This window comes from Erythrolamprus reginae, chromosome 1 (assembly GCF_031021105.1).
Source record: "Erythrolamprus reginae isolate rEryReg1 chromosome 1, rEryReg1.hap1, whole genome shotgun sequence".
Lineage (NCBI taxonomy): Eukaryota > Metazoa > Chordata > Lepidosauria > Squamata > Dipsadidae > Erythrolamprus > Erythrolamprus reginae.
The window spans coordinates 333,735,454-333,761,671 of NC_091950.1; the positions used below are offsets into that span (position 1 = coordinate 333,735,454).

Genomic DNA, 26,218 nt, shown 5'->3' on the forward strand with positions numbered 1-26,218 from the left:
ATTTGATTGGACTGGATGAATGGGTGTGATTGTACATAGGGTCTTTAAAAAAAAAATTTTTTTTAAGTAAATTTCCATATTTTTTTTAGTTATGTAGATTTCTTATACTGTTGTATTCCAATGTTTCCCAACCTTGGCTGGGGAATTCTGGGAGTTGAAGTCCAAATATCTTCAACAAGTGGCCAAGATTGGGAAACACTGTTGTATTCAATCTTGTAGCCACCCTGAGTCACCCCGAGAAGGACGGCCTAGAAACCCAATCAATCAATCAATCAATCAATCAATCAACAAATAAACAAACATTTGTTTGTTGATTTCACAGAAGTTTGAGTTACAGTACTTGCAGAAAAAGAAATACACCTGAGAAGATCACCCTCCGTGCAGCTTGGCTACTTTGACAAAGAAGAGGGGGCGGGGGGGGGGAAGCAAGGCGGCCTTTCCACAGCAAACATCTCCCCACTTCCATCCATCCCCTCCAAGAGGGAAAGAAGCGCGGCGGGCCGAGAGGAGGAGCGAGGCCCGGGAGGGAGCCACGGAGGCGTGCGTATTAAACGCGGGAGGAGCCAAAAGATTGGCGGAGGTGGAGTGAGCGGAGCAAAAACCGCCGAGCGGAGGGTGCGGCGGAAGAGTCGCTAGGCTCCCTGCTGCCCCTTCGCCGGGCCGAGCGCCGAGTCTCCCGGGGCCGCGGGAAGCAGGGGAGGCGATGGCGTCTATGGCGGCGGCCATCGCAGCGTCACGGACGGCGGTCCTGAATGGGAACCGGCCGCTGGACGAGCGGGAACGCAAGCGCTTCAGCTACTTCTCCTCGCTGAGCCCCATGGCGCGCAAAATCATGGCGGAGAAGGAGCGCATCCGCGAACGCTACGGGCCGGATTGGGAGCGGCTGCCGCCCCGCCAACAAGACGAGATTATTGACAAAAGCCTGGTGCAGCCCAATGTCCAGGCCCGGTACGCGGCTCACCGAGGGGCAGCCCGAGACACCCCGCCTCCGGTCTGCTACCCGAATCTGCGCCTCAATACCGGCCAGAAGGTAGTGCGCTTCGGGGACGAGGTAAGCTCTCGGGCGCGGGTCGGTCGCTCTCTGGACATGTACAGAGGGTGAGCAGGGTAATTTTGCATTCTCCCCCCCCCCCTTCCGCCGGCCCCACCTGTGCATGAGGTAACATCAAGGAAAAACAGATATGACATGGAAAAAATGTTTGGAGGACGCAAGGTAGTATTTTAAAAAGGACTAAAAGTATCTAGCAAGGAGGCATGTGCAGAGGGCCGTTTTCCTTTTACCTTTAAGCATTTACCTGGCTCCTATTAATGGAGCCAAAGTCTCCCTCTCTCTCTCTCTTTCTCTTTCTCTCTCTGTATATATGTATGTATGCATGCATGCATGCATGCATGCAGTGAAGGGCTATCAAAATTTTTAGTACCACACTGTGGGTGTGGTTTATGCTGGATGCCCTGCATTTTATTTCAACTTTCAATGCAAATTGGGTGCTCTGGGGTGGAGCTCTATTTTCGCTACCCCACTGTGTTCTCCCCAGTCTAGCTAGTAGCCCACCCCTGGACGTATGTGTGTGTGTGTTTGTGTGTGCTCAAAAAAAAATAAAGGGAACTCTTAAACAACACAATATAACTCCAAGTAACTCAAACTTCTGTGAAATCAAACTGTCCACTTAGGAAGCAACACTGATTGACAATCAATTTCACATGCTGATGTGCACATTCAAATTTGTACAGAGCAAAGTATTCAATGAGAATATCTCATGCATTCAGATCTAGGGTGTGTTATTTGAGTGTTCCCTTTATTTTTTTGAGCACTATATATATATTATATATATGCATGCATGTATACAGACACATACATAAGATGGTTTAGTCTGGACTGGAGTTACTGTCTTCCTCTGACTACAGGTGTGGATGGCTTTATATATATTTTTAATCATAGTCACTGATCAAAACTGCAAAGCAAAACACATTAAAAAGAAACAAGATACATTATTATTATTATTATTATTATTATTATTATTATTATTATTATTATTATTATTATTATTATTATTATTTAGATTTGTATGCCGCTCCTCTCCACAGACTCGGAGAGGGGCGGTGGTGGGCTCATCAGTGGATGATCAAAAGACTGCCTAACTTTATAGGCAAGCATAGCAAAATTGGTCTACACTCAAAGTAACTGAATCAGAACAACTGATAACAATTGTTAAGTAAAAATGGTCAGAATTTTCTGGGCTTGGGGTTTACCAAGTAAGTAGTTATAAGATGGGTCATTGAGTCCTTACATAGAGAGTACAGTATAGCAGAATGGGAGCTATAGTTACAGCAGTCCTTGTCCCCAGGGGCAGTCTCAAGTCATAGATGGAAGGAGTTTTTCTTCCAAACTCAGTTGTATATGCGTACTTTGACAGTCGGTCACCCTGTGTTCAGTGGGATTTGTTCAGATGGAAGAAGAGCACGCCACAAGTTCTGAGCTGCTGAAAAGTTCTGGAGTCCATAAAATGTTTATTTTTCTGCCTCTTCAGGAATTAAAATTCCTCTAGATTTCCAAAAATTATTAAATACACAAGAAACAGCCTCCTCAGTTTTTAAACTGTTTACCCTAGTTCCCATTCATTTTGTTTTTAGTGTTGATTCTTACTGTTTATCACACCCTTCATTTTATTGTGTATCCCAGTGATAGTTGTCACTGCTAGTGAGTACTTGTAAAACACCTGATTATTTTACTGTGAAAACAGGAAAGTGCAAAATCATAACAAAAACATTAGCAACAGTCTCAGGATGTTCAACATAATTTGTAATGGCTGCACTGTTTTTCTAAACCAGATTTCTGTGAAGAGCTGCCGCTTTTTCTGAAAAACAGGCTAGTTTTTTTTTAAATAAAAGTTTTTTATTTATTTTCCACTTCCTATTCATACAAATATGAATGCATACACCTTATATACATCTCAAAGACCTACATAATTACATATTTCTTAACTAGTCTCTTTTATATTCACATCAACACCCCTATCTTGTTAGTATGTATGTCTGTATTCTTGTTTCTTTTTCTCACTCCCCACCTACTCTCTCCATCTCTCCCATCTACCTTCCTTCCTCTCTGTCCATCCTGCCTTCCTTCCCCTCACCGCTCCACCTTTACCTTCTCAAAACCTACTTCCCCTTTCATCCTCTTAACCTTCCCTTTGAGTGACTTCAATTCTATTAAAATTTTATGCTAGACTGATAATATATTGCTAATTAAATTATATTTTCTTGGTGGCCCTTCCCGTCTCATATAATATATTTAACTAAATTTGTAACCATTATCCTTTAATTATTGGTATACACTTTAAAATTAATACTTACCCTTTCCTTATATTATAGTTTTGCCATCCGGGTTAAACAAACTACTGTAGTTTGTATGTCTGAATAAAAACTTAATTTAAAGGTGATGAACTAGGTCAGATACTCAACATCCTTAGAGTTTATTGTACCTGCTTCTTATTTTAATGGATTAGAAGAGAAGCAAAATGTTGATTGCCTGTCTCCTGGCTCTTAAAAGGTGTCAAATCTTTACACTAATTCCAGTTCAGGTAGTTGATTTTGATCTCTCTGCATCTAGTTAGATTACATTCCATGCATAGATACAAGAGAAATCCCTGCATGGTGCTATTGCTATGGCTATCAAAGTGGGTTTTTAAATCTTTAATGTGGGTGCATACTTGCATCCCTGATATTGATATCATTACAGTATATAAATCAAATTTGTTGTGTTCTGATTTATACGTTATTTGACCCTGAAAAGAATAATGTGTTGGAAAGCCAGGTATAATGTAGTTTGCCTCAGCCTGATTAACGAAAGGTTTATGCCTTGCACTCCTAAAGTGTGGAATTTACAGATTTTGCAAGCTTTCACTGAATGAAAGTCACTTTCTCTCAGCCAACTTTATCTTGAAGGATTGTTATTGTCAAAATAAAAGGAGAATCTCTTGGAAACTGCCTTGAAGACTACAAAAAAGGAAGGATGGATACAATAGTTATATAGGTACATAACCTAGACATATAATATTTATGTTTAGATAATAAATATAAACTAAGGGCATGCAGAAATGGTGGCTGCTAAATAAAAATACTTTACAATTGTGTTATTTTCAGCTATCAGGCTTAATGTTTCAATTATCTTTCATTTGACATAGTTGCTTTTCTGTGTCTATTTTCATTTAACAATCGATAGGTTTTTTAAAGACTGAGATAGTACTTCTGGGCACTAATGTGTGCCTTATGGTTCATTTTTGGCATTTAACAGGCTCCATCTGACATTTAAAATATTCTTCTAATTTAAAAAAATAGAAAGGTGACACTATTCTCAATTATTATGATATCTGGATTTAAACATGCCTGGGATAAACATATAAAATACAGGAAAAAGTATAAGGGCAGACTAGATGGACCATGAGATCTTTTTCTGCTGTCAATCTTCTATGTTTCTATTATTTTTACAAATGCTTCTAGGTTCCAGATAGGCTCCATAAGTAATCTTAGAAAATAAAAGTGGTTGATAACTGCAATTAAGTATTTGTCCACCTCTCTAGAAAAAAAGCAAAAGTATAAGGTAGTTAGGAGTATTCTGAACATAAATGATAGAAGCGGGCAATTTTACCAGTTTGCTTTTTGTTAAATGGGTGTTTTTTCATTAGTTACATCTAGCCCTCCAACTATTTTGTAAACAGTAAACTCTCCCCCAGAAAACCAGCCAAGACCTACTCTGAACATTCTAAATCTGGCTACTGATCCAAATAACTCTGGGATTTAAATATTGCAGTGTTTGGTAAGCATTAAGATGCCTCAAGAGTTCGGACTGTTTTTGCAATAATAGGACAATGAGATTTCGACTATATTTTAAGACATTAGATACTTCAAATGTTAATTCAAGATAACTTGGAGAGGGCATTTCAAAACATCATCTCCCAGTTTGGTCATACTAGTTAGAAATTCTGAGAATTCAAGACCTCAAACATCTGGAGTATACCACATCAGGGAAGGTTCTTCTAATGCACATTTAAATGATACAGTACAGTAATAGCTAAGAGCTCTATGGATATTTTTTTTACACCAGTAAAGATCTACTTATAATCTTCCAGGAGTAGAAAGTCAAAAAGGAGATTGTACGTATAAAAATAATTGGAAAGAAGGAAAGGCAGTGCTTAACTTAGCCTGCAAATTCATTCACAGGAATAAACATTATAAAAATGGCTTGCAAACAACTAACTTGTTAACAGCAGGTGGTAGGAAGTTGCTGCTAAAATTAGTATTGTGGAATTGTTTACGTTTGACTGCAGGAAACTGACAATCATTTTTGTGCTTCTCCCCACAAAAATTGTGAATATTCCAGGCCTGGGTATTTTTAAAACACTTTCTAAAAACATAAGTTAGGTTTTCCAGTGTCCCTGCATATCTAGGGAAGTCAAGGGTGTAGAAAACAAATTGCAATGTTCTGCAGTGGAAGTTTTAAAAATTATTCCCATTTTTAAAAATACTTGATACCTGTGCCAAAGCATTTGGAAAAAGTAAGAACTGCATCTTAATAAACAGTCTCAATATGCTCAACATACATGGGCAAAACTGTTGAGATGTAGTAAGACCAGTATGACATTGTTTATTTTGAACATTTAGGACAACCCTGTGCTATCTAGAGGAGCATCTTAAGGCCCATAAGATCTATCAGTACTAGATTTTTGGATAATCTTAGGATGGGAGTACAGTATATGTTTTCTGCCTTTGTACAATACTGGTTTCAGTATTCATAATTCTAAAAGGCAATCATTGTCTAATCTTGGCTTCTCTGTTCATGTAAAAAAACTAATCATCTGAATATTTCTCTGAAGTCCCCATTTAGCGACCATGGTTAGGACATACAACATGGCCATTAAGTGAAGTGGTCACAACTATGCTTATGATCTTACTTCAGCTTTGCTTTTCTACCCGGACCTGCAAAGGTTGTAAATACAGGGAATAACTGTGTATAGACACTACAAGGTGGGCACTAAATGAGAACTACCTGTAAGTGACGTGAAATTTTAAAAGATAGACAGAGGGGGCGCAAGAAGAGCAGGGGGAAAGTGGTGATCAGCTAATTCAGAGATCCTCAAACTTGGCAACTTTGGATTTCATCTCCCAGAATTCTCCAGCCAGCTATGCTGGCAGTTGAAGTCCACAAATCTTTAAAGTTGCAAAGTTAGGGGTCCCCTGAGCTAATTGGTCCAGTAGTCACTCCAGTCATGGGTTTTCAGGCCAACCAAGGTTGACTTAGCCTTCCATCCTTCCGAGGTGAGTAAAATGAGGATCCAGATTGTTGGGGGCGATATGCTGACTCTAAACCGCTTAGAGAGGGCTGTAAAGCGCTGTGAAGCGGCATATAAGTCTAAGTGCTATTACTATCAGAGCCCGGTCTTCAAGCCCTCCGGGAAGGAGAGGTAGGTGGGTGTAAACATCACCTAGGGGTTAAGTTATTCCAGAGAGCTGACGTTACAGCAGAAAAGGCCCATCTGTTCTCCTGAGTAAATACATTCTTTGCTGTTTTTAAATATATGTTTAGTTGGACTAAGTAAGAGAAATTGTGAAAAAGCACACTTGAAATTATTATTTTTTAAACATTGAGCACGGAGGAAACTTGATTATGGTGGCTTTAACTTATACAAGATCCTTTAACTTCTGAAAAATCCAGTAAAGTAGGGCTGAGATGTTTCCTGTGGTTAAGATCTATAATAGTTTCAAAGCTTCTCATTTAGGTTTGGAAGTAGGAGTTTTAGTTTACGTGGATCAATGAAAGTGCAGTCAGGGAATTTCATTTGCCTATCTATAGTCTGTCTTGTTGTAGATATCATATTACTATATGCATGTACATATTTTTGTTTGTTTATTTAACTCAATTTATATGACCCGCCATCTCCTTATAGTGACTCTGGGTGATTCACAGCAATTAAAACCATAAAATAAACAACTAGTGTAGCAATAGCATTCAGACTTATATATCACTCCGTAGACTTATATACCACGCCACTCTCTGAGCAGTTTACAAATGTCAGCATATTGCCCTCTCTAAGCGATTTACAGTCATTTTATCAACCCCGGAAGTATGGAAGGATGAGTCAATTTTGAGCTGCTCCTGGCTGTAGGCAGAGTTAGCCTGCAATACTTCATTCTAACCACCGCACCATCACAGGTTCTATCTCTAAAAATGCATATTAAAAACAAAGATATATACTCAGCAGCTGAAATAAAACCATAACCGGCCACCAGCATAAATTCTTCATGGTCATGAATGACACTCCAATTCTTATGCTCAGGAACATAGCCATGTGTTCAATGCTTTACCAAAAGCCAACAGCATTGGGGCCTATCTAATCTTTAGGGGGATGATGTTCTAACTTAGGGGTAGGAGCCACAACAAAAATATTTGTCTTTCTGGGACCCACAAAGTGACATTCTTTAAGTGATGGGACCCATTATATGCAGACAGGTATTTTGTTAGTATTACGGTACTTAAAAATAATGATAATTTTTTACATTTCTGGGCTCTGATATCAATTATACTTCCCAGGAGAGAGCAGCCTAATTCTTTGGGGCTGGAGAGCACATTGGCATTCCGAGAACATGTAGTGGATACACCCAAAAATATCAGCTGGGACTTCCATGATGGAAGAGTTACATGTGACTGATTTAATGTTTCACACACATCTTTTTACATTGCTGTTTGCCAAAATAGTTTTGCTGGAAATGTGGGCATCTTTCCAAACAAAGCAGAGGGCAGCAGCTACTTTTATTTTTATTTTTAAAGAATGTTTTTCGTGTCTTTTTGAGGCTCAGATGTATTGGTGGAAGGCAGCAGAAGCTGATGGTTGGCCAGCCAACTTCCCATAATCTGGTAGCTCCTTCGCCAAGAATATAAGTGGTTCCCAAATAGGTATGGTTAATAGACTTTACTTCCGCTCATGCTCAGAAGGACGTTTCAGCCCGAAACACATGGAAGGAGCTGCTCAGCTGTGCTTTAGAAGAAGAAATAAAGGTCGGTATTAACCTGGAAAAAAATCACCCAAAATTCCCCAAAAAAGATGGCAGCATGCACAGACCGGCACAGACAGAATCATTTTTAAAAAAATAAATTTTATTAATTTTTAATAATAGCAGATACACCCTACATAAAAGACAGTGATACGTGCTTCCACCACCCAGCATCATTCATTCAGACCCCTCCACCAAAATGAGGGTGTACTTTCTTATATTATTTTAAACCAAGAACATTACCATATTTACAAATTATAGAGTGATTCCAGTTTATTCTTTATACCTTGGTCTCAAATTCTACTAACCATAAAACCTCTAACCCTGTCCCATCTTCCCATCAGTTCTTTCACGAGTCATACCTCGTCTTACGAACCGCATTCGGAGACTGCTGGAAAGCCACGTGGCTGTTTTAAAAGGTGACAGCCGGGCTGGGGGGCTTCCCAGCAACACCCCGAACCCGGGTTCGGGAGGTTTCTGGGAAGCCCCCCAGCCCGGCTGTCACCTTTTAAAACAGCCGTGCGGCTTCCCAGCAGCCTCCGAACGCGGAAGTTCGGGTTTGGCGTTCGGCTTCGGGAGGCTGCTGGAGAGCCGCGCAGCTGTTTTAAAAGGTGACAGCCGGGCTGGGGGGCTTCCCAGCAGCCTCCCGAAGCGGAACGCCAAACCCAAACTTCCACGTTCGGCATTCGGAGGCTGCTGGGAAGCCCCCAGCCTGGCTGTCACCTTTTAAAACAGCCGCGCGGCTTCCCAGCAGCCTCCGAACAGTTCGGAAAAAATTTGCCTCTTCTTACAAACTTTTTTCGTGTTACGAACGCCAAACCCGAACTTCCGGGTTTGGCGTTCGGAGGCTGCTGGGAAGCCCCGCAGCCCGGCTGTCACCTTTTAAAACAGCCGGGGGGCTTCCCAGCAGCCTCCCGAACGCCGAACCCGGAAGTTCGGGTTTGGCGTTCGTAAGACGAAAAAAGTTCGTAAGAAGAGGCAAATTTTTTCCGAACCCCGGGTTCGTATCTTGAGTTGTTCGTAAGACGAGGGGTTCGTATCTTGAGGTACCACTGTATTTTCATTAGTCATATTCATCTTTGTATCCATAATTTCAAACTGAACGTGTTCCACCATGTGCCGGTGCCAATTTTGTATTGTCCATTCTGTTGCATCCTTCCAGCCTAAAACTACTACCGTTTGGGCACTTTCTGTAGCTGCTTCTTTAATTTCACCCATATCACTCCTTATTATTAACACTTTCCAATGGAGTTTGTTTGTTTGATTTCTATGCTCAACCGACTCAGGGCAGCTTACAACAGAAATAAATACAAATACAAAGCGGATAAGAAATCTAATATTAAAAAATTCTAAAAATTCTAAAACTCCATTTACCTATGAAACAAACATCCAAATTAAATTAACTATTCATAATATTGGACTGAGTTAGTTCTTAACACTCGTGGCTCCCCATGCCTGCCGACAAACATTGGTCTGCAGGGTCTTGTGAAAGGCCAGGAGGGTGGGGATGGTACGAATCTCTGGAGAGAGTTGTTTCCAAAGGGCCAGAACCGCCAGAGAGAAGGCTTTTCCCCTAGGCCCCGACAGACAACATTACCTGGCTGACGGGACCTGGAGAAGGCCAACTCTGTGGGACCTGACCAGTCGCTGGGATACATGATGCAGAAGACGGTCTTGTAGGTAATCTGGTCCTAAGCCAGTGTTTCCCAACCTTGGCAACTTGGAGATATTTGGACTTCAACTCCCAGAATTCCCCAGCCAGCATTCGCTGGCTGGGGAATTCTGGGAGTTGAAGTCCAAATATCTCCAAGTTGCCAAGGTTGGGAAACACTGTCCTAAGCCATGTAGGGCCTTGTAGGTCATAAGCAACACTTTGAATTGCGTCCTTTGTTGGTGTATCTGGTGGAGCTGACAGATACGTGCAGGGAAGCTACACCAGTCCAGCAAACACAGTGATTTAAAGATTGCCTCCCAAGGCCTGAAGGAGAAGCTGCAGGGACATAGCATAGGGGTGGGGAAAAAGGGCTTTGTGAGTCTACTGAGGACGTATCTCTTTTCTTTCTCTTCCTCACCGTTCTTTATATTTTAATGCAGTATTATTAAAATGCCACCAAGAAAACTAAGGGCTGCTGCTGAGATGATTCTTTTGTGTTACAAAAGATTCTTTTGTGCTTTGGATAACAGAGAAGTTATTACTGCCTGTGGTAGATGGTCTGCCCTCGGTATATGTCATTTGCTATTCCAAAAGGAAGAAGAAAGAAAGATGCTAGTGTCTCCTCTCCAGTCTTTCTGTTCGAATGCCCTTATTGTAACATACTGCCTGGGTGATTTATAGATGCGGACTGTGCTTGATGCTTTACTCCTGCTGCTGGAATCAGCATGTGACTGTCTTTTGGCTTAAGGCATGGCCTTTTTGTCATGGATGTGCAGAAGCCAGCACAGCTGTTCCTGTTCCTGGCCAAATAAAAACCTTATTTCTGCTCTAGGGGAAACACTCCGTATCTTTCTATGTCATGTCATTTCCCTGAGGGATTTATTCTAAGTTCTCTGAATGTAAATCAGAGACATTAACTGTGTCCCTGTAGTTTAGCTCTCTGCCTTGTTAGATCCCAGCAAATTTTCTAGCCAATAAAAGCAGCAAGACTCCTTTGGCATGACAGTAAGGCCACATGGGAATCAAGGGATCCTTCATGAGGTTATCATGCATATGAGCCAGGGTGGCGCAGCGGGTAGAGTGCTGTACTGCAGGCCACTGAAGCTGACTGTAGATCTGTAGGTCAGCAGTTCAAATCTCATCACCGGCTCAAGGTTGACTCAGCCTTCCATCCTTCCGAGGTGGGTAAAATGAGGACCCGGATTGTGGGGGCAATAGCCTAGCTCTGTTAAAAAGTGCTATTGGTAACAGGTTGTAAGCCGCCCTGAGTCTAAGGAGAAGGGCGGCATAAAAATTGAATGAATGAATGAATGAATGAATGAATGAATAAAATAAAATAAAATAAATATGCCAAGCATAATGGATTGGGGACTTTGACATTCCTCTGCAGCATGGCCAGTACTGGAGCTATTCATTTTTTTTACATCCAAGAATAGTGTAAGACAGTAATGACAAACCTTTTCTGCACTGAGTATTGAAAAGGGAGCACGCGCATACGCTCGTCTCGGCCGCAACCAGGAAGAGGAGCTGCCCAGGGGGCATATATGTGCTGGAAAATGTCGAAATTGAACCTACTCGCTTCCCCTTTTCTTTTCTTTTCTTCTTCCCTTCCTTTCCATTTTCACCACTGCTAACCCCAGTGTGATGGACCATTAACCTTCCCCTTTCTTCTTTCTTTGTTTCCTTTTGTTAGTTATTTTTCTCCTAATCCATCTCTTTCCTATATTATTATTTCCAATGTCAAAGTGTGTGTTTTTCCTTCAGTGTTGAGTCATTGCTTCTCTTTCATGGTTTCTTTATTCACTTGGGTTTATTCCAGTATATTTTCTGATTCATCAAGCTTAAATAGTCCATGTGTCATTTTAATCATTTCTCTTAATTCATTGATCATTTCAATTACTGGGTCATTTTGTTATTTCTATGATACTCCAACTTCAATTTAAGGTTCTGTAAGTCCACCACCTGCTGCTGGTATCAGGCCTCTAAAAAGCAAACAAGTCCTCCTTAAAATTTCTCACAGCTTCCAAGGACACTAGGTGAAAACAAAAGTGATCTTACAGCTCCCAAGTTATTTGTTGCAATTTATTTCCTGCCAGTAGATGTCTCCACTCAGCAACTCCAGTCAACAAAATAGAAAAAATGAAAACTTTCAATATACAATGTATATCCATGTTTTAAACCTTATTTTATACTTTTCTTTGTTCTTCTTTTAATATTCCAAATTTAATATTACTTCCAGTCTTCTTAAACAACTGCTTTCTTTCAGGTTCCTTCTCAAAAATGTTTTCATTTTAGGCTTTCCCCAGGCCAAATTAGCTGCTAATTCTTTCACTGGGATAACTTCAAAGTTCTTTAAACAATTTTTTCTTGAATAAATGTTGGCCAATCACTCATCTGATGTTGGTATTCTGCTCAATTCACCGCTCCTGCACACAATGTATTCCAGTTGCCCCAGCTTGTGATGGCTACTGGTTCAAAGAGCTTTTTCTCCAACCTCCAAGGGTTTTGCGTACCCCTCTTGATCTTGTGAGGTGCCTTTCCTTCTTCTCTGTCCCTCCAGGACAGATCCTGTCATTGAAGACAATTTATATATAAATCGATGGGGATTTTAACACTCTGATGACCTTAGTAGAGGACTAACGAAGGCTTAGTTAATTTTAGTAGTTTTTAATAAATTTTAAACATTCCGGAGATCACAATGGCAGTTGCCTCCTCATTTATAAATACACCTGGAACACGCATTTAAATTCGGGCCAATGAACTGAAAGTCCCCTTTTTATTTTTCAGCTTTAGAAACTGTAATGAGGGAACTTTAATATGACTATCACAAATAAATACAAATCAGCATTCCTTCCTGGAATATCCAGGAAGACCATAAATCAGATCTGTACAGGGAGCAAAAATAAAGTTATCTGGGGGGGAAATGTTACTGCAAAGTTGTTGCTGATTGAGTAACTTAACTGTTGTTATCTGAGATTTTCAGAACAATTAGAGAAAACTCTAATGCCTATATTAAAATAGGATTGTCCCCTGAAATCTTTGTCTTTTTCAAACTCAACATTTTTAGTCATCGGCTTTTGATTGAATTAAATTCCTCTCCAAAAATAATCAAGAAATGCAAAATATTTAGGATATATGTTTTGGGAGTGATGGAGGATGGATGGATGGATGGGAAGGAAGGAAGGAAGGAAGGAAGGAAGGAAGGAAGATGAAAGTGCCCAAAGCAAGCCAATGACAAGCTTCTCCGTTGGACAAGAAGAGGATGAAACCAAAAAGTTTGACAGTTTTTAATCAGCCTGTTTTTTAAAAGAAGATTCCAACCCAACTAAACATTAAAAAAACCCAAAACCTCAGTCAGAATAAGAAAAGTCCTTTACTTTGATGAAATAAGATATATCAGGTTTGTCTGAAAGAAATAATAATTGAAGGCAATTGTTAGACATTTGTCAGCTAGTCAAGCTTGCAGCTTAGGTACTAAAAATGCCTCTTCTATAAAATGATTGAGAAGGATCTTATGGATGTTAAACATTTCTGGCAGATGTTGAAGATCTTGACAGATGAAGTCTCTATATCAGTGGTATCAGCAAAAAAGCTGGGGACAGTAACCTCTGACGGATTATCTAGTAATGAGACTTAATGATCTTTTCTTTGAATTAAATTTGTCTGAAAAGGACAACGTTCAATATTCCAGGCTTGCAAAGTTGAATAGACTAAGTGTGAGTATAATTCAAGTTTTTAAAAAATAAATGTTCTAGACAAAAAATTATTCAGGAAGCTCACAAGTTGAAGCAAATAAGTTAAGGAAGAGACACTGGTTTGTCAAGTAATTAATCAGATTATTTTACAAAAACAATGCACTTAAGCCTTTTACAGAAAGATATTTGATACAAATTCGGATTTTCATTTAAACCTATTTAAACTGAATAAAATAGGAATAATTTGTACTACTCAGGATATGAATAAAACTTGAAGAGATCACCCTGATGCTAGAACATGGAATGACCTTAGAGATTAAGCCAACCAGATGGCTACAGAATGAAAATCACCGATAAAAGAAGAAAGACCTAAAGGGGAAACTATTATAAAATGAATTTGTTAGACTGAATAGCTAAAGATCTAATACAGTATTAATTGGATAGTTAATAGAGAAATTGACAGTTAAAATCCAGCGTTGGTGGGCAAGGGAGAGGGGAGAATTTTTGGTTATGCTTAGATTTTGAATGGATCATTTGAATCTTTAAATGGGGAATGACCCTTTGGAACCAACTCCCCCCAGATATCAGAGTTGCCCCCACCCTCCTAGCCTTTCGTAAGCTCCTTAAAACCCACCTCTGTCGTCAGGCATGGGGGAATTGACATGTTCCCTCCCCCTAGGCTTATAAAATTTATGCATGGTACGCTAGTATGTATGATTGGTTTTAATTTGTGGTGTTTTTTAAATTAACTTAAATATTAGATTTGTTTTACATTGTATTGTTATTGCTGTGAGCCGCCCCGAGTTTGCGGAGAGGGGCGGCATACAAATCTGATTAAACTTAAACTTAAATGTTCTTATGTAAAGTCCCACCGTTCAGAGGTTCAAAAAATATGTGGAAACTTTGTCATCAGTCACATTCCAACCTCCCCCCCCCAAATGGATTTATTTTCTAAGACAAATATTCAATTATATTCATGAATTGGAGTTTAGTCTTCCCATTGGTTTACATTTTTGGGAATAGTTGTTCTTCTTTCATATCCTTTTATTTATGCTGTTTTACTTGGTGGAGAATTCCAGAGTCTACACAATCTCTTCATTTTGGCTGATCTCAATAAACCTTCCTTTGACTTCAGTTTTAAGGTATCCTGGATGATTCTGTTCCTTTTGCCTTGAGGAAAGTACATCCTTATTGATGTGTTTTTGCTTTTATTTCAGGATATCACCTGGCAAGATGAGCACTCTGCTCCTTTTTCGTGGGAAACCAAGGTAACTTTGTGAAATTGTGAACCATTTGTAATAATTGTCAGGTTTTGTTTAGTTTCAGAACACAGAATGCAGTAATAAACTTCTGTTTTGGAAACCAGAGATAATTACCGTATGTGTGAACTTGTGGAAAATAGGTTTCAACAGCAGAAAAATTGTGATTTCTCAAAATAAATTTCAAACAATAATAATGAATAAAAATAATACATTTTACCTATTTATCATCTGAGGAACAAATAGAAATACAAGAAACCTTTTTTCATGCTCATAATGTGAAATGTATTTGTAGAGACACAATATAACAGGACCAAAGTCACTAGTCACTTTTATAGTGAAGCTGGTCAATTTGTATGGATATGGGAAGCTAATGACATAGAAACCTAGAAGTCTGACGGCAGAAAAAGACCTCATGGTCCATCTAGTCTGCCCTTATACTATTTTCTGTATTTTATCTTAGGATGGATATATGTTTATCCCAGGCATGTTTAAATTCAGTTACTGTGGATTTATCTACCACGACTGCTGGAAGTTTGTTCCAGGGATCTACGACTCTTTCAGTAAAATAATATTTTCTCATGTTGCTTTTGATCTTTCCCCCAACTAACTTCAGATTGTGTCCCCTTGTTCTTGTGTTCACTTTCCTATTAAAAACACTTCCCTCCTGGACCTTATTTAACCCTTTAATATATTTAAATGTTTCGATCATGTCCCCCCTTTTCCTTCTGTCCTCCAGACTATACAGATTGAGTTCATTAAGTCTTTCCTGATACGTTTTATGCTTAAGACCTTCCACCATTCTTGTAGCCCGTCTTTGGACCCGTTCAATTTTGTCAATATCTTTTTGTAGGTGAGGTCTCCAGAACTGAACACAGTATTCCAAATGTGGTCTCACCAGCATTCTATATAGCGAGATCATAATCTCCCTCTTCCTGCTTGTTATACCTCTAGCTATGCAGCCAAGCATCCTACTTGCTTTCCCTACCACCTGACTGCACTGTTCACCCATTTTGAGACTGTCAGAAATCACTACCCCTAAATCCTTTTCTTCTGAAGTATTTGCTAACACAGAACTGCCAATACAATACTCAGATTGAGGATTCCTTTTCCCCAAGTGCATTATTTTACATTTGGAAACATTAAACTGCAGTTTCCATTGCTTTGACCATTTATCTATTAAAGCTAAATCATTTACCATATTACAGACGCCTCCAGGAATATCAACCCTATTGCACACTTTAGAGTCATCGGCAAATAGGCAAACCTTCCCTACCATGACTTTCCAGATGTTGCTGAATAACGCCCCACATCTTTCACTGGGAGGGATTCAACAGCACACTTAGCTAGGCAGATCAGTGATTTGATTTGGAATAAAGTAGTTTTCTATGTTTTTCAGGACCTACACTCCGAATATTGGCTTCCAGTATTGGGTTTGCAGGCAGTTTACTTGCAACTCATAAGCTGGTATTAGAATTTTTGTTCTGCTCTGCAAAAGCCTGAAAAAGATGTCTAATCACACTTAAGAATACCAAAGAATCCAAAGCTGCAGTGAAACATACAAATCCAATTTAAAATTAAATCAGAAACACATTATATTTACTTGCTCATATATTTATTGAGGAAATGATCCAATGTTTCATATTTGTTTGCAGCAAAAGTATGTGAACCTTTGCTTTGAGTAACTCGCATTTTTGCTCCCTTGGGTAGCAATAGCTGCAACTATATGTTTCAGTCCCACGCATCCAGCTTGGAGGAATTTTATCCCTCATTACAAAACAGCTTCATCCACGGATGTTCACACAAAAGGTTTGGAGCAAAACGTCTTAAGAACCACAGTGTATCCATATGTAAACCACTTCCATTTTTCGATGTACAGATTCTTTTTTGGAATTCAAGCTTTTTTCCTGATTGCCTTGGCTAAAACATATGCAGAGTGACTAAACACAAGAAAACTTAATGAAAGAGGAAGACAGACAATTGCATGTTTTTATATCATTTCTAAAACTTAGATGTACTATTTACATTCCTATATGTATGGATTTCCATAGATTTCAGTCTTGTCTTAATTTTCTGTCTATTGACTTTGGCAATGGAAGAGAGAATTCTTAGACCAGTTCAGTTTATGCATCTGAATAAAAATAGTTTGAAGAGTTACACCATCATCAGGAATGTAGTTGATTAAACTCCTCAAGGGCCTTATCTTAGGGACAGAAAGAAATTCTTAATTGCTGGAGGAAGTAGGCTAAGTTCATTTAAGTTGCTTATTTCTGAACTTAGATCAACTAAATACAAGGGCTATGTTCGCATAATGTGCTATACTGAAAAAAATATTTTGCCTTAATAAGATGGATTACTTCAAGACAGCACATAAAACAATAGTTGCCTGCCACCGAATCAGAGACTATTTAATCCAGGGGTGAAATCCATTTTTTTCCCCTTCTGGTTGTACGGGCCGTAGCTTGATAGGTGTGGCAGGGGAAGGATACTGCAAAATCCCCATTCTGTCCCTGCTCCTGGGGGAAGGATATTGCAAAATCTCCATTCCCACCCCACCCTGGGGCATACCAGAGGGGGTATTTGCTGGTTCTCCAACCTACTCAAAATTTCCACTACCGGTTCTCCAGAACATGCCGAATTTCACCTCTGATTTAATCCCATCTTAGACAAGTTTAAGGCACTGAGTATATGCAGCCATAGAACAGCTTTCTCTAGCAATATGTGCTCCAACAGTATTAATGCAGCCTGCTGTAGGTTCTTATTTAATGTATCTTGGATAGAATTTTGCTTTGTGGAAGTCTAGGTTCTGCTTAAGGCTAGGGCTTTTGGACATTTTTATAAGCTCCTGTCCTGTTTTGTTTTACTTTCTCCTCCACCCCCATTATTTTCTCTTCTATTTTGCAGTTGCCAAGCCAAACAGCTTGTTTTGGCTCTGTACGCTATCTACTTCATGAAATACTCTACATTCCCCACAAGCTCCTAAGATATAAAAATAGCTCTTTGGATTCTTGTGGTATTCTCTGGTTTTAGTTCAGAGCTGAGTATGTGTCAGTTCAGATCCAGCTTGATTCAGCATGATGGGAGCCAGCCTTATAACGCAACCCATACATGCTGGGAGGGATCGCGACGATTGGATATGGAGCCTGCAGGGGAACATCTGAAGGAGAGAGTGCAGCTTCCACAGTCTTTTCTTTTGATCCACGGAGCATCTTTCCCGTCTTGGGCATCATCTCAATACGTCTAGCCAGTATTGGGAATTGTGAGACATCTAAAGAGTGCCTAGGTTATTGAAGTCCGTGGTTCAGCTGATGAAAAATATTCATATTCATGAAGTGAATTTAATTAAATTTCCTGGGAGAAGTGGGAGAAGAAAGACCTTCACATATATTTCTTCCCTGTGTCAGGCTGAAGCTATTTTATTTGGGATCTTTATACACTTTATATAACTCTACTATGCATTTTTCTACTGTGGGAAAATGGGAAGGGGGATGGTATGAGGATTGTTGTTAGTTATGTAGCCATAACAAATTCTTTCTAGGAAGCCAAGGTCATCCTTTGTCTCTGCACCTGCACGGAAGGAGATGGGTAGACTCTGCCAGCAGTGCAAATGAAGATTGTACAATGTGGTGGAATTGTGGGTGTGGGGCAGGCAGGAGTTCACCGTCGCCGCAGCTCCTGGTGCAGTTGAATGCGCAGCTCCACGTCCTTGATGCATTCCCCTGCACCTGCGTGAGATTTGGCTTCTGCCAAAGTCTTGCACGGGTGTGCCTGCACATCGAGTACACAGACCTGCACGCCATTTTTCCTACCCAAACGCTGTCCCCCACTGTCCACTCAGGAACCCAATACTGGTGTGAGGGCAAGGGCTTGAACTTCCAACTGGGTGGTAAAACCTGAGGGATTTCAGATTCAGGTTTCACCCAGATGTTCCAACATGGCCTCGGACACTGATTTAATTTTGGATGCTATTTGGAACCCGGTCACCCTGATATAAACAAATGTCATTGATGGCGTGATTAAAATATTTGAAGGTAGCAAGAGTTTTTTTGGGTTGGAACACCCTTCCCTTCCTGAATGCCTTTGAGTTATAAGGACTTAGGCCTCCAGCTGTTCCGATAATTGCTGAGAATTCCAGGGAATGATGTCGTTCCACCCTCCCCCCCACCAGAAGAGTCCCAGAGATGGTGAAATGCGTGGTGTGATTGGATTGTCTGACTGTGTATTATATAGGGTTTTTAGTTGTACTTTTCTAATATATTAGATTTGTCCTGTACTCCTTGTTTTTATACTTAATATTCTGTGAGCTGCCCCGAGTTTTCAGAGAAGGGCAGCATACAAATCTAATAAATTGAATTGAAACTGAATTGAAAGCAAGTCTGGGAATTCTAGAAAATGTCTTAATGGGCAAAGCTGCACTTAGCATTTGTGAAAGCTGCAATAGACAGAATGTGTTGTTGTTGTTATTATTATTGTTATTATTGTTATTATTGTTTATTAGATTTGTATGCCGCCTCTCTCTGTAGACTCGTTGTGAATTATTGGAATTATTGCAACCGTGTTACATACATGGGCAGGAATGAGATTTCCAGAACTTGGATAGGAATTTTGGGAGGAGATTGGACATAGTCTTTTGTTTTTTAATTGCATTGTTATATACTATGGTTTTGTGCTTCCTTGCTTGTGCAACAACTGGCATTTGACATTACGGTTGGATGGGAATGCCATAGAAGAAAATTTGAGAAGGATGGAGCTATGTGCGTCCTAGAACTTTAGGTTACTGTAGGAGATGACAAGGCTGTAGGTAGGAGATGACAAGGAGTGAAACACATCATCATCAGTCATGATGAGTTCCTTCGCACTCACAAGAGATATAATTCCAGCCCACCTTGAATTCCTTTGTTTCTTCTCTCCCTCCAATTTCCCTTGGCTATTAGTAGTTCAAATACTTGTAGAGCGCTTAAGCTTGCAAGATATCTTTATATCCATCTGTCTGGATCTCCTGATTTTTCTGGCGCTTGAACGTTACTCACCTCTTCTAGGTGATTATTCTCAGATGAACACAGCAGTGGCAAAAAGGTATATTGTTGGAATCTTTTCCCATTAGGTTTGTTTTCCTTTTTTATATCTGTAAAGTATTAGTATTTAATCTTAACTACTGAATAGATACAGTATTTAATTGGGCAGAGTTGGGAGGAAAATATCCTTTGTGTTCTCTTCTGGATTGGGGAAATAGTTGAAGTATTCAAGATGGTTTTTGACATGGACTGAGTATGCTTACATTTTTAAAAAGTTGTCTTTTAAAATATGAAAGGAAGGATTTAAATTCTTAGTGCAATAAAAGTATGGATTGGGTTGGGAATTTTAAATTTAAATATTGTATATCCAGGCTAAGTAGCTTGTCTTTTTTCTCCCATCTCCTTCTCTGGTCTAAACATAGACTGTTATTCCATGGCACAGCGCTCAGGGACTAGGTTTTTTTTTCTTTTTTAAAAAGGCATCCTGGTCTGGCCAGAAAATTTGTATGTTAAGATATATATTGCCTTGAATCCTCAGCAGTGGTTTGTGTGAGAGGAAATGATATGCATATATTTTGGACCAAGATACTTCTTTCTGGAGAGCATGATGATGAGAAAGAGTTTCTCCAGTAGCTTTTGACCAGGCAGAGTCAATTGAAAGCTGTGTTCTCTTTTTAAATGTTACTGTCATAGGTTTTGCTCCCTTGTCCAGAGCCACTAACTGATTGCTTCCATTTGAACATTTTCTACATTATTATTTTTTTTTTGCATCATGCTGTCCTATAACAACTCTTAAGGAATGTGTGTTTCGTAGTTAAAGAATTCCAGGTGGGCAACTGTTATTTCTCGATAGCCTTATTCAGTATAACCATTGACAAAGGATTACACAATCCGGCAACATCTGGAAAGGCATTGCTTACTTCTTATTTAGGTCATTCTTCAAAGTAAGCAAATGATTTAAATGTCTCGACCTCTTTTCTGACAAAACTTTGCTTATGTCTCTTTTCGCCAACAAAGAAGCAGGAAGAATGTTTCTTTCCTCCAAGCTAGCCCAGAATAAAGAATTGTTCTGCCTCATTTGCACCACTGGAGAATTACCATTTTTAATGCCAAATGTAAGATGTCTTACCGTACAAACATCGGTACTCTGTAAATATAAGATGCCGAAGAACGTTTATAGCTGAAATGAACTACTCCCTTGCCTTATTTGAATGATTGGTTGTCCACAGAAAAGAACTAACATTCTTTTAACTTTTACTCCCCTAACAGAGTCAGATGGAATTCAGTATTGCTTCTCTGTTGATCCAAGATCCAGGGGCTGCAGCACCTCAGCACGAACAGAAACAGCCTAGCAAAACCGCACCTGGCCCCCCAGCCCCCAAACCTTCCCAAGGTGGTAAGCCCCAAAACTCAGACGGTCTTATACCGGCCAAAAAAGAAGAGGAGTCCTCTTTTTGGAAAATCAATGCGGAGCGCTCCAAGTACGAAGGGGAACAGTCTGAGTTCCATTCGCTAACCCCAAGCCAAATTAAATCCATGGAAAAAGGAGAGAAAACCCTCCAGCCTTATTACAGGCAAGAATCTGGTCCAAAAGAAGCAAGCAAAGCAGAGAAGCCTAGTGCTCCTCTTAGTGCTCCTAAGCCTGAAAAAGTGATCCCTGCAGTTGTTCCCACCACACCCGTAGATTGGGAAAAGCCTCCGTCCAACCAACCTGCAGTTAGTGCCTTTGATGCTCATACTGACCCTGCAGAGAAATTGTCATCAGCTGCAACCCAAAAAGAAGATGCCCAAAGCCATTGTGTTCCAGATTTACAAGGATTTGGCCAGGTAAGGGCTGACCCCTAGTTGTCCTATTACAGTAAGGGGCGTGCATAAGTGCATTTTTGTGCCTAATGTCCCTGTCCTACTGTTTTATTATCCTTTCTATTACTACGTTCTACTTAGGTTAGGTTAGGTTAATATGTACTATAATACTATACTTGTTTGACAAACAAACAAACAAACAAATAAATAAATAAATAAAATAAAGTATGATAGGTGGAAAGAACCTAAGCAAAAGTAAACAAATAAAAATAACATCACCCCCACCAACCCTGAATCCAAGAAAATGAGTTCTGTTAGAGCAGGGGTGTCAAACTGGCAGCCCCCGGGTTGGATGTGTCACGCAGGGCACACCCACCGCTGCTCTATGAAGTAGGGGTAGGGAAATGTTGCAAAATGTCATGTAACGACAACATGACCAGTGATGGCCTGCTACCGGAAGGGTAAGATGCTATGTTCCGGTAGCGATTTTTACGATGAATGCCCAACGTGCTCGCGCGAGATATGTTTTTTGCGCATGTGTAGCAAGCAAAACTTTGCATGAAGACGCTTTCCCGAATGAGATTTTGGTGATTTTCGGCGGTTTTTTGCTTCTGCGCATGTGTGGAGGACAAAACATCGGTGGAAATCACAGAAATCTCTCTCCCGCCTGCGGCCCTGTGCTAGATTTTGCTTGCTGCGCATGCTCAGAAGCCAAATATCGCACCAATGGGCAAGGGTGTACCTGCTGGACATACGTGCGTCTGTGATGGCCTTGGTGGGCGCCCTGCGTTAGACTATTGAAACCTTACAACTGACATCCTTCATTTGCTTCATGGAGAAGATCAGAGGGTTAAAAATCTAAGATGTGATCATTACTATTTCATATTTCAAAAATGTGCAGCATATGCTAGTAATAGATTGCCTGAAGCCCTGCATGCTGCTCCATAAACATAAACCTTGATTGCCTTCTGATTGCCTCTTCATGTGACATTTGTAGCAGCCGCTCCAGTGTGCAGTGCGTGTTTGACACGTGCAGTGGAAGAGGGTGGATTCTTTCCATTCGTGAGGGTAGAATCGAAAACTTGAGTATGGAGAGCTCCTCTTAAAGTGAGTGGGCAGTGCTGCAAAGAAATGAGCCTCTCCTCTATTTAATGACATGTAAAATGATGCACTTTAGGGCGTATGCATAAGGTCCGAGTTTTCTGTAACTAAAACAGGAAAAGGATATTGGGATCAGGGCGTCCAGCAAACCTGGAAAACAGGGAAATCAGGGAATTATCTTTTCTAGCTGGTAATAGGAGAGAGGCAATTCTTTCATAATATTGCTTCCCTCGTTCTGGCCAGCTTTCTAGAGAAAATGTTTGGGAATCCATGATGGAGAGACAACCATTGAAAAGCCATTGATGGTTTTCTGGTGGAAACTCTTTGTGGAATCAAAAGCCTTTTTTTATTGCAGTGTATGCAGAAGGCCAGGTTTAGACGCAAACAATTGTACAATATTGTAATTCTTGCTTTCGGTATTCTTGATTTTACACCCTTTTAAATTGTAACTACTTGCTTTCTTTGCTAAAACAAATTTTCTTTCTTTCTTTCTGCAGAGTAATGCAAATAATTCTATCCTGAAGACGGGATTTGATTTTCTGGACAATTGGTAGACAAAAACAATCTTTCACCTAATTTTTTGAGAGAAAGAAAATAAGCATCTCTCTCTCCATTTTGTCTTTGGTTTCTGTTACTGGTTCTTCTGTGTGTTTTTTAAACTTTTCCCCCAGTTCTTTTTTAATGTTGTCCTTTATACTAATACTTTTTTGTAGAAATCTGATGAGTATTTGTATTTTGAAGTGATCCAGTGTTAGAAGAGTGGGTGGGATTTTTTTGGTCTTTTATTCATTGCCATTCTGCACATCATATTTGGTGATGAACAAGGGATACATTGCCTAATATTTGTATGTATGCTAAGGACAAAGTGTGCAATCTAATTAGAGAGAAAATGAAGCCATCTGATAGACTACCCATATTTATTTTACACATGAATGCCAACAACTAATAGGCTACCATCTGTATTATTAAATACATTTGTTACAAGAAGATAACTTTATATCAAGCACAGATAGATTTTAATATCATCTGTTCAGAGTCTTGGCCGGTATGTTCAAGGTTCCGAAATTAGTGGTCCAAAACATTTTGTGAACACCATATGGTCTTTTCCTAATAGAGGGAAGATGGAAGCACAGATTCCAAACACCAAAATTCAGCACATCACTTTCAAATGCATTGTGCAGGATATAAATCTGCAGACATTTACATATTTATTTTTACATTAGCCTATGTCACTTGACTCTGTTGCAAGTGGGGGGGAAAACCAAGAAGCTTTAGCTAATGAGGTGCGTACTGGGAGGGTGTGTATGTTTATGTTTGTTTTCTTTCTGTGAAACGAGGCCTAATTGGTACACAAAATAGACCAGTTTGTTAAAAATAAAACATTTAAGGAAATGTATTTAATATGTTTTATTATAAAACATGAAAGGAGAAGAAAGAGAAATAATCAAATATGAAGCTGCCTTTTACTGATTAAAGGCCATCTGGTAAAAGGGATCTTCAGAAGAAACATAACATGAAAAATAACTCATTTGTTTCATCTCTTTTGGCCTAGCAGTACTGAACCACATTTTGAAATTTAGTGCATTTCCTTTACCCTCCTCATCCCTGGTGTTACATTTCTTCAACATGTTTACCACAAGGCATTGTGATGTCTTTTGTTTAAAAACAAAGCATTGTATTAAACAAATATTTCATGAGATTTGATTCCTGTTACTGCTTCCCATAGCGGGAATAGGACCTGAATATACCACATACTGTTCTATTAGATTTTCTGTTATTTTCATATTCCACAGAAACTGTTTTACATGGAGGAACACTTTATAAGATGACATCTCTCACTTGCACCTTGGGAGTAGTCCAGCATAGCTAATGTAAACTACCATTGCATTTCTGTAATTTTAAAACAGTATTTCTCTCCCCGTCACCTTAAAGCCTTAATTCCCCTTTCTGCACAAATTGTAATTTCTTCAACCAAATACCAAAGGTTATTGAATTTCTGCTTTTGACTTTAAGAATTGCATTTCCTGGGAGATGACCCATTAACAGAGATACACTGTACACATGTACCTCTGTGGAATTCTTACAAGGCCTATTTTGTGTCTGTTGTCAGGCTGGCTAATTGTAGCCTCCTTCCGTACTAACCACCAGAAAAGTGGTTCCACCTTCAGAGTGGTCCATTGTCCATACCTGTGAGTGATATGAACTGAAAAGTTACTTCTCTACCCATCGTGTGTTGTTCCTTTTTTATTTCAAATTACTTCCTGTTCCTTCTGCTGCTGAAATATATTAACAATGTTTATGACAAAAGTTAAGAGGTTTGTTCTGAATCTTGCCCTGAAGGATATAATGGAAAATAAGACTGGATAGTGTTTGAATTCAGTTCCAAAATTCATGCTTTGCAGTGTGTGGGAGGCCAGAATATGTAGCACTGATAGGCAGCTGTCCCTCATAGACTGGAGCACCATTTTGGAATCTGAAACAAAGCATTGCACAACTCTAGAAAATAATAACATGGAATTAATTGTAGAGAACACTAAAGGAAATGCTCTTTTTCAGGGGTGTTTTGTGTGCCATGACACACATACACACATATACTGGGATATTTGTGCTGAAGATGGGAGTGAATAACAGCAGAAGGCTGTCTTCAGATGCTCGACTTTGTCTTAAGATATTTGTTCTTAGTAACTAACACCATATTTCCTATTGTGGAGATGTTGCTTTAGGATTCCTGGTGCACACCTACACGGCAGCACAATTATTAGTGTCCGATATTGAATTGGGGTAGCAGATGTAGATAACTGACATCTTTGAAATGACTTAACTTTTACTACTAGACAAAAAAAGGAAGATTTTCATTAATGAAAATAAGCTCCTGACACTTGATGGCATCCTGTTTGTTGCCCTGTTTCAATATATTTAAAGATACCGTACTTTAGACCGGTAGTTTTTATTTTAAGAAAACAGTACTTGTTTGATACTTTAAAAAGAAACAAGTCTTTAAAAAGGAATTGACATAAAGTCCTTCAAGCTGAAGACATTTCTACAGTGTATTTTTGGATTATAAAAAGGGAGCTTTTTCCAATATTGTCAGTCAGAGCTCATCAGTATAAAGCATTTTTCCAGCTCAGGGTCTCTTTTTCAGGTTAGCCAATTCAAGAACTAAATGAGTGCAGTTTGGTTTGACTAGATCTTTCCATTTATGCAGAGGTTTTCAAACTTAGCAACTTTTAAGACTTGTGGACTTCAACTCCCAGAATTCTGGGAGTTGAAATCTTAAAGTTGCCAAGTTTGGGGACCCCTGTGTTAGCAGATGAGAGTTAAAGTCCTGAGGTCATTGAAGCAACTGCTGTTTGGCAGTGCCTGCTGCTGTTTGCTGCTGTTAGGCAATGAAATAGGGTAAACTGGGCCTAATCCTACTCATGTATCTATCTCCAATCCTGTTTAGTTTAATGAAATTTTTACAAGGGACTTCTTGAGGCATTTTATTCATTGGAACCCAACACTGTGTATTACCTTTCTCCAATATAGTTTCATGGATAAACCTGATGTTTCTCCCTTTCGTAGATGTTTTTATTAAGGTTTTATTCACAATTGTATATGGTTACAATTCATATCTGATTCTTAATTAAAATCACTTGACATGGA

The 26,218-nt window shown here is 39.5% G+C and overlaps 1 protein-coding gene across 1 annotated transcript; it reads left to right on the forward strand.

Moving 5' to 3' along the window:
- Nucleotides 1-487: 487 nt before the first annotated feature.
- C1H1orf198 (chromosome 1 C1orf198 homolog) lies at nucleotides 488-26,218 on the forward strand. The gene is made up of 4 exons (XM_070733928.1): nucleotides 488-1,051; nucleotides 14,613-14,663; nucleotides 20,939-21,496; nucleotides 23,071-26,218. Exons 1-4 carry the CDS (start codon nucleotides 704-706, stop codon nucleotides 23,125-23,127), a joined length of 1,014 nt encoding a protein of 337 aa, XP_070590029.1. The 5' UTR covers nucleotides 488-703; the 3' UTR covers nucleotides 23,128-26,218.

Excerpts from the sequence above, each read along its gene's own strand:
- C1H1orf198 (XM_070733928.1), top strand. The coding sequence starts at position 704 with ATGGCGTCTATGGCGGCGGCCATCGCAGCGTCACGGACGGCGGTCCTG. Across the intron at positions 14,664-20,938 it reads CTTTTTCGTGGGAAACCAAG|AGTCAGATGGAATTCAGTAT; the intron begins GTAACTTTGTGA and ends CTCCCCTAACAG. Across the intron at positions 21,497-23,070 it reads ATTTACAAGGATTTGGCCAG|AGTAATGCAAATAATTCTAT; the intron begins GTAAGGGCTGAC and ends TTCTTTCTGCAG.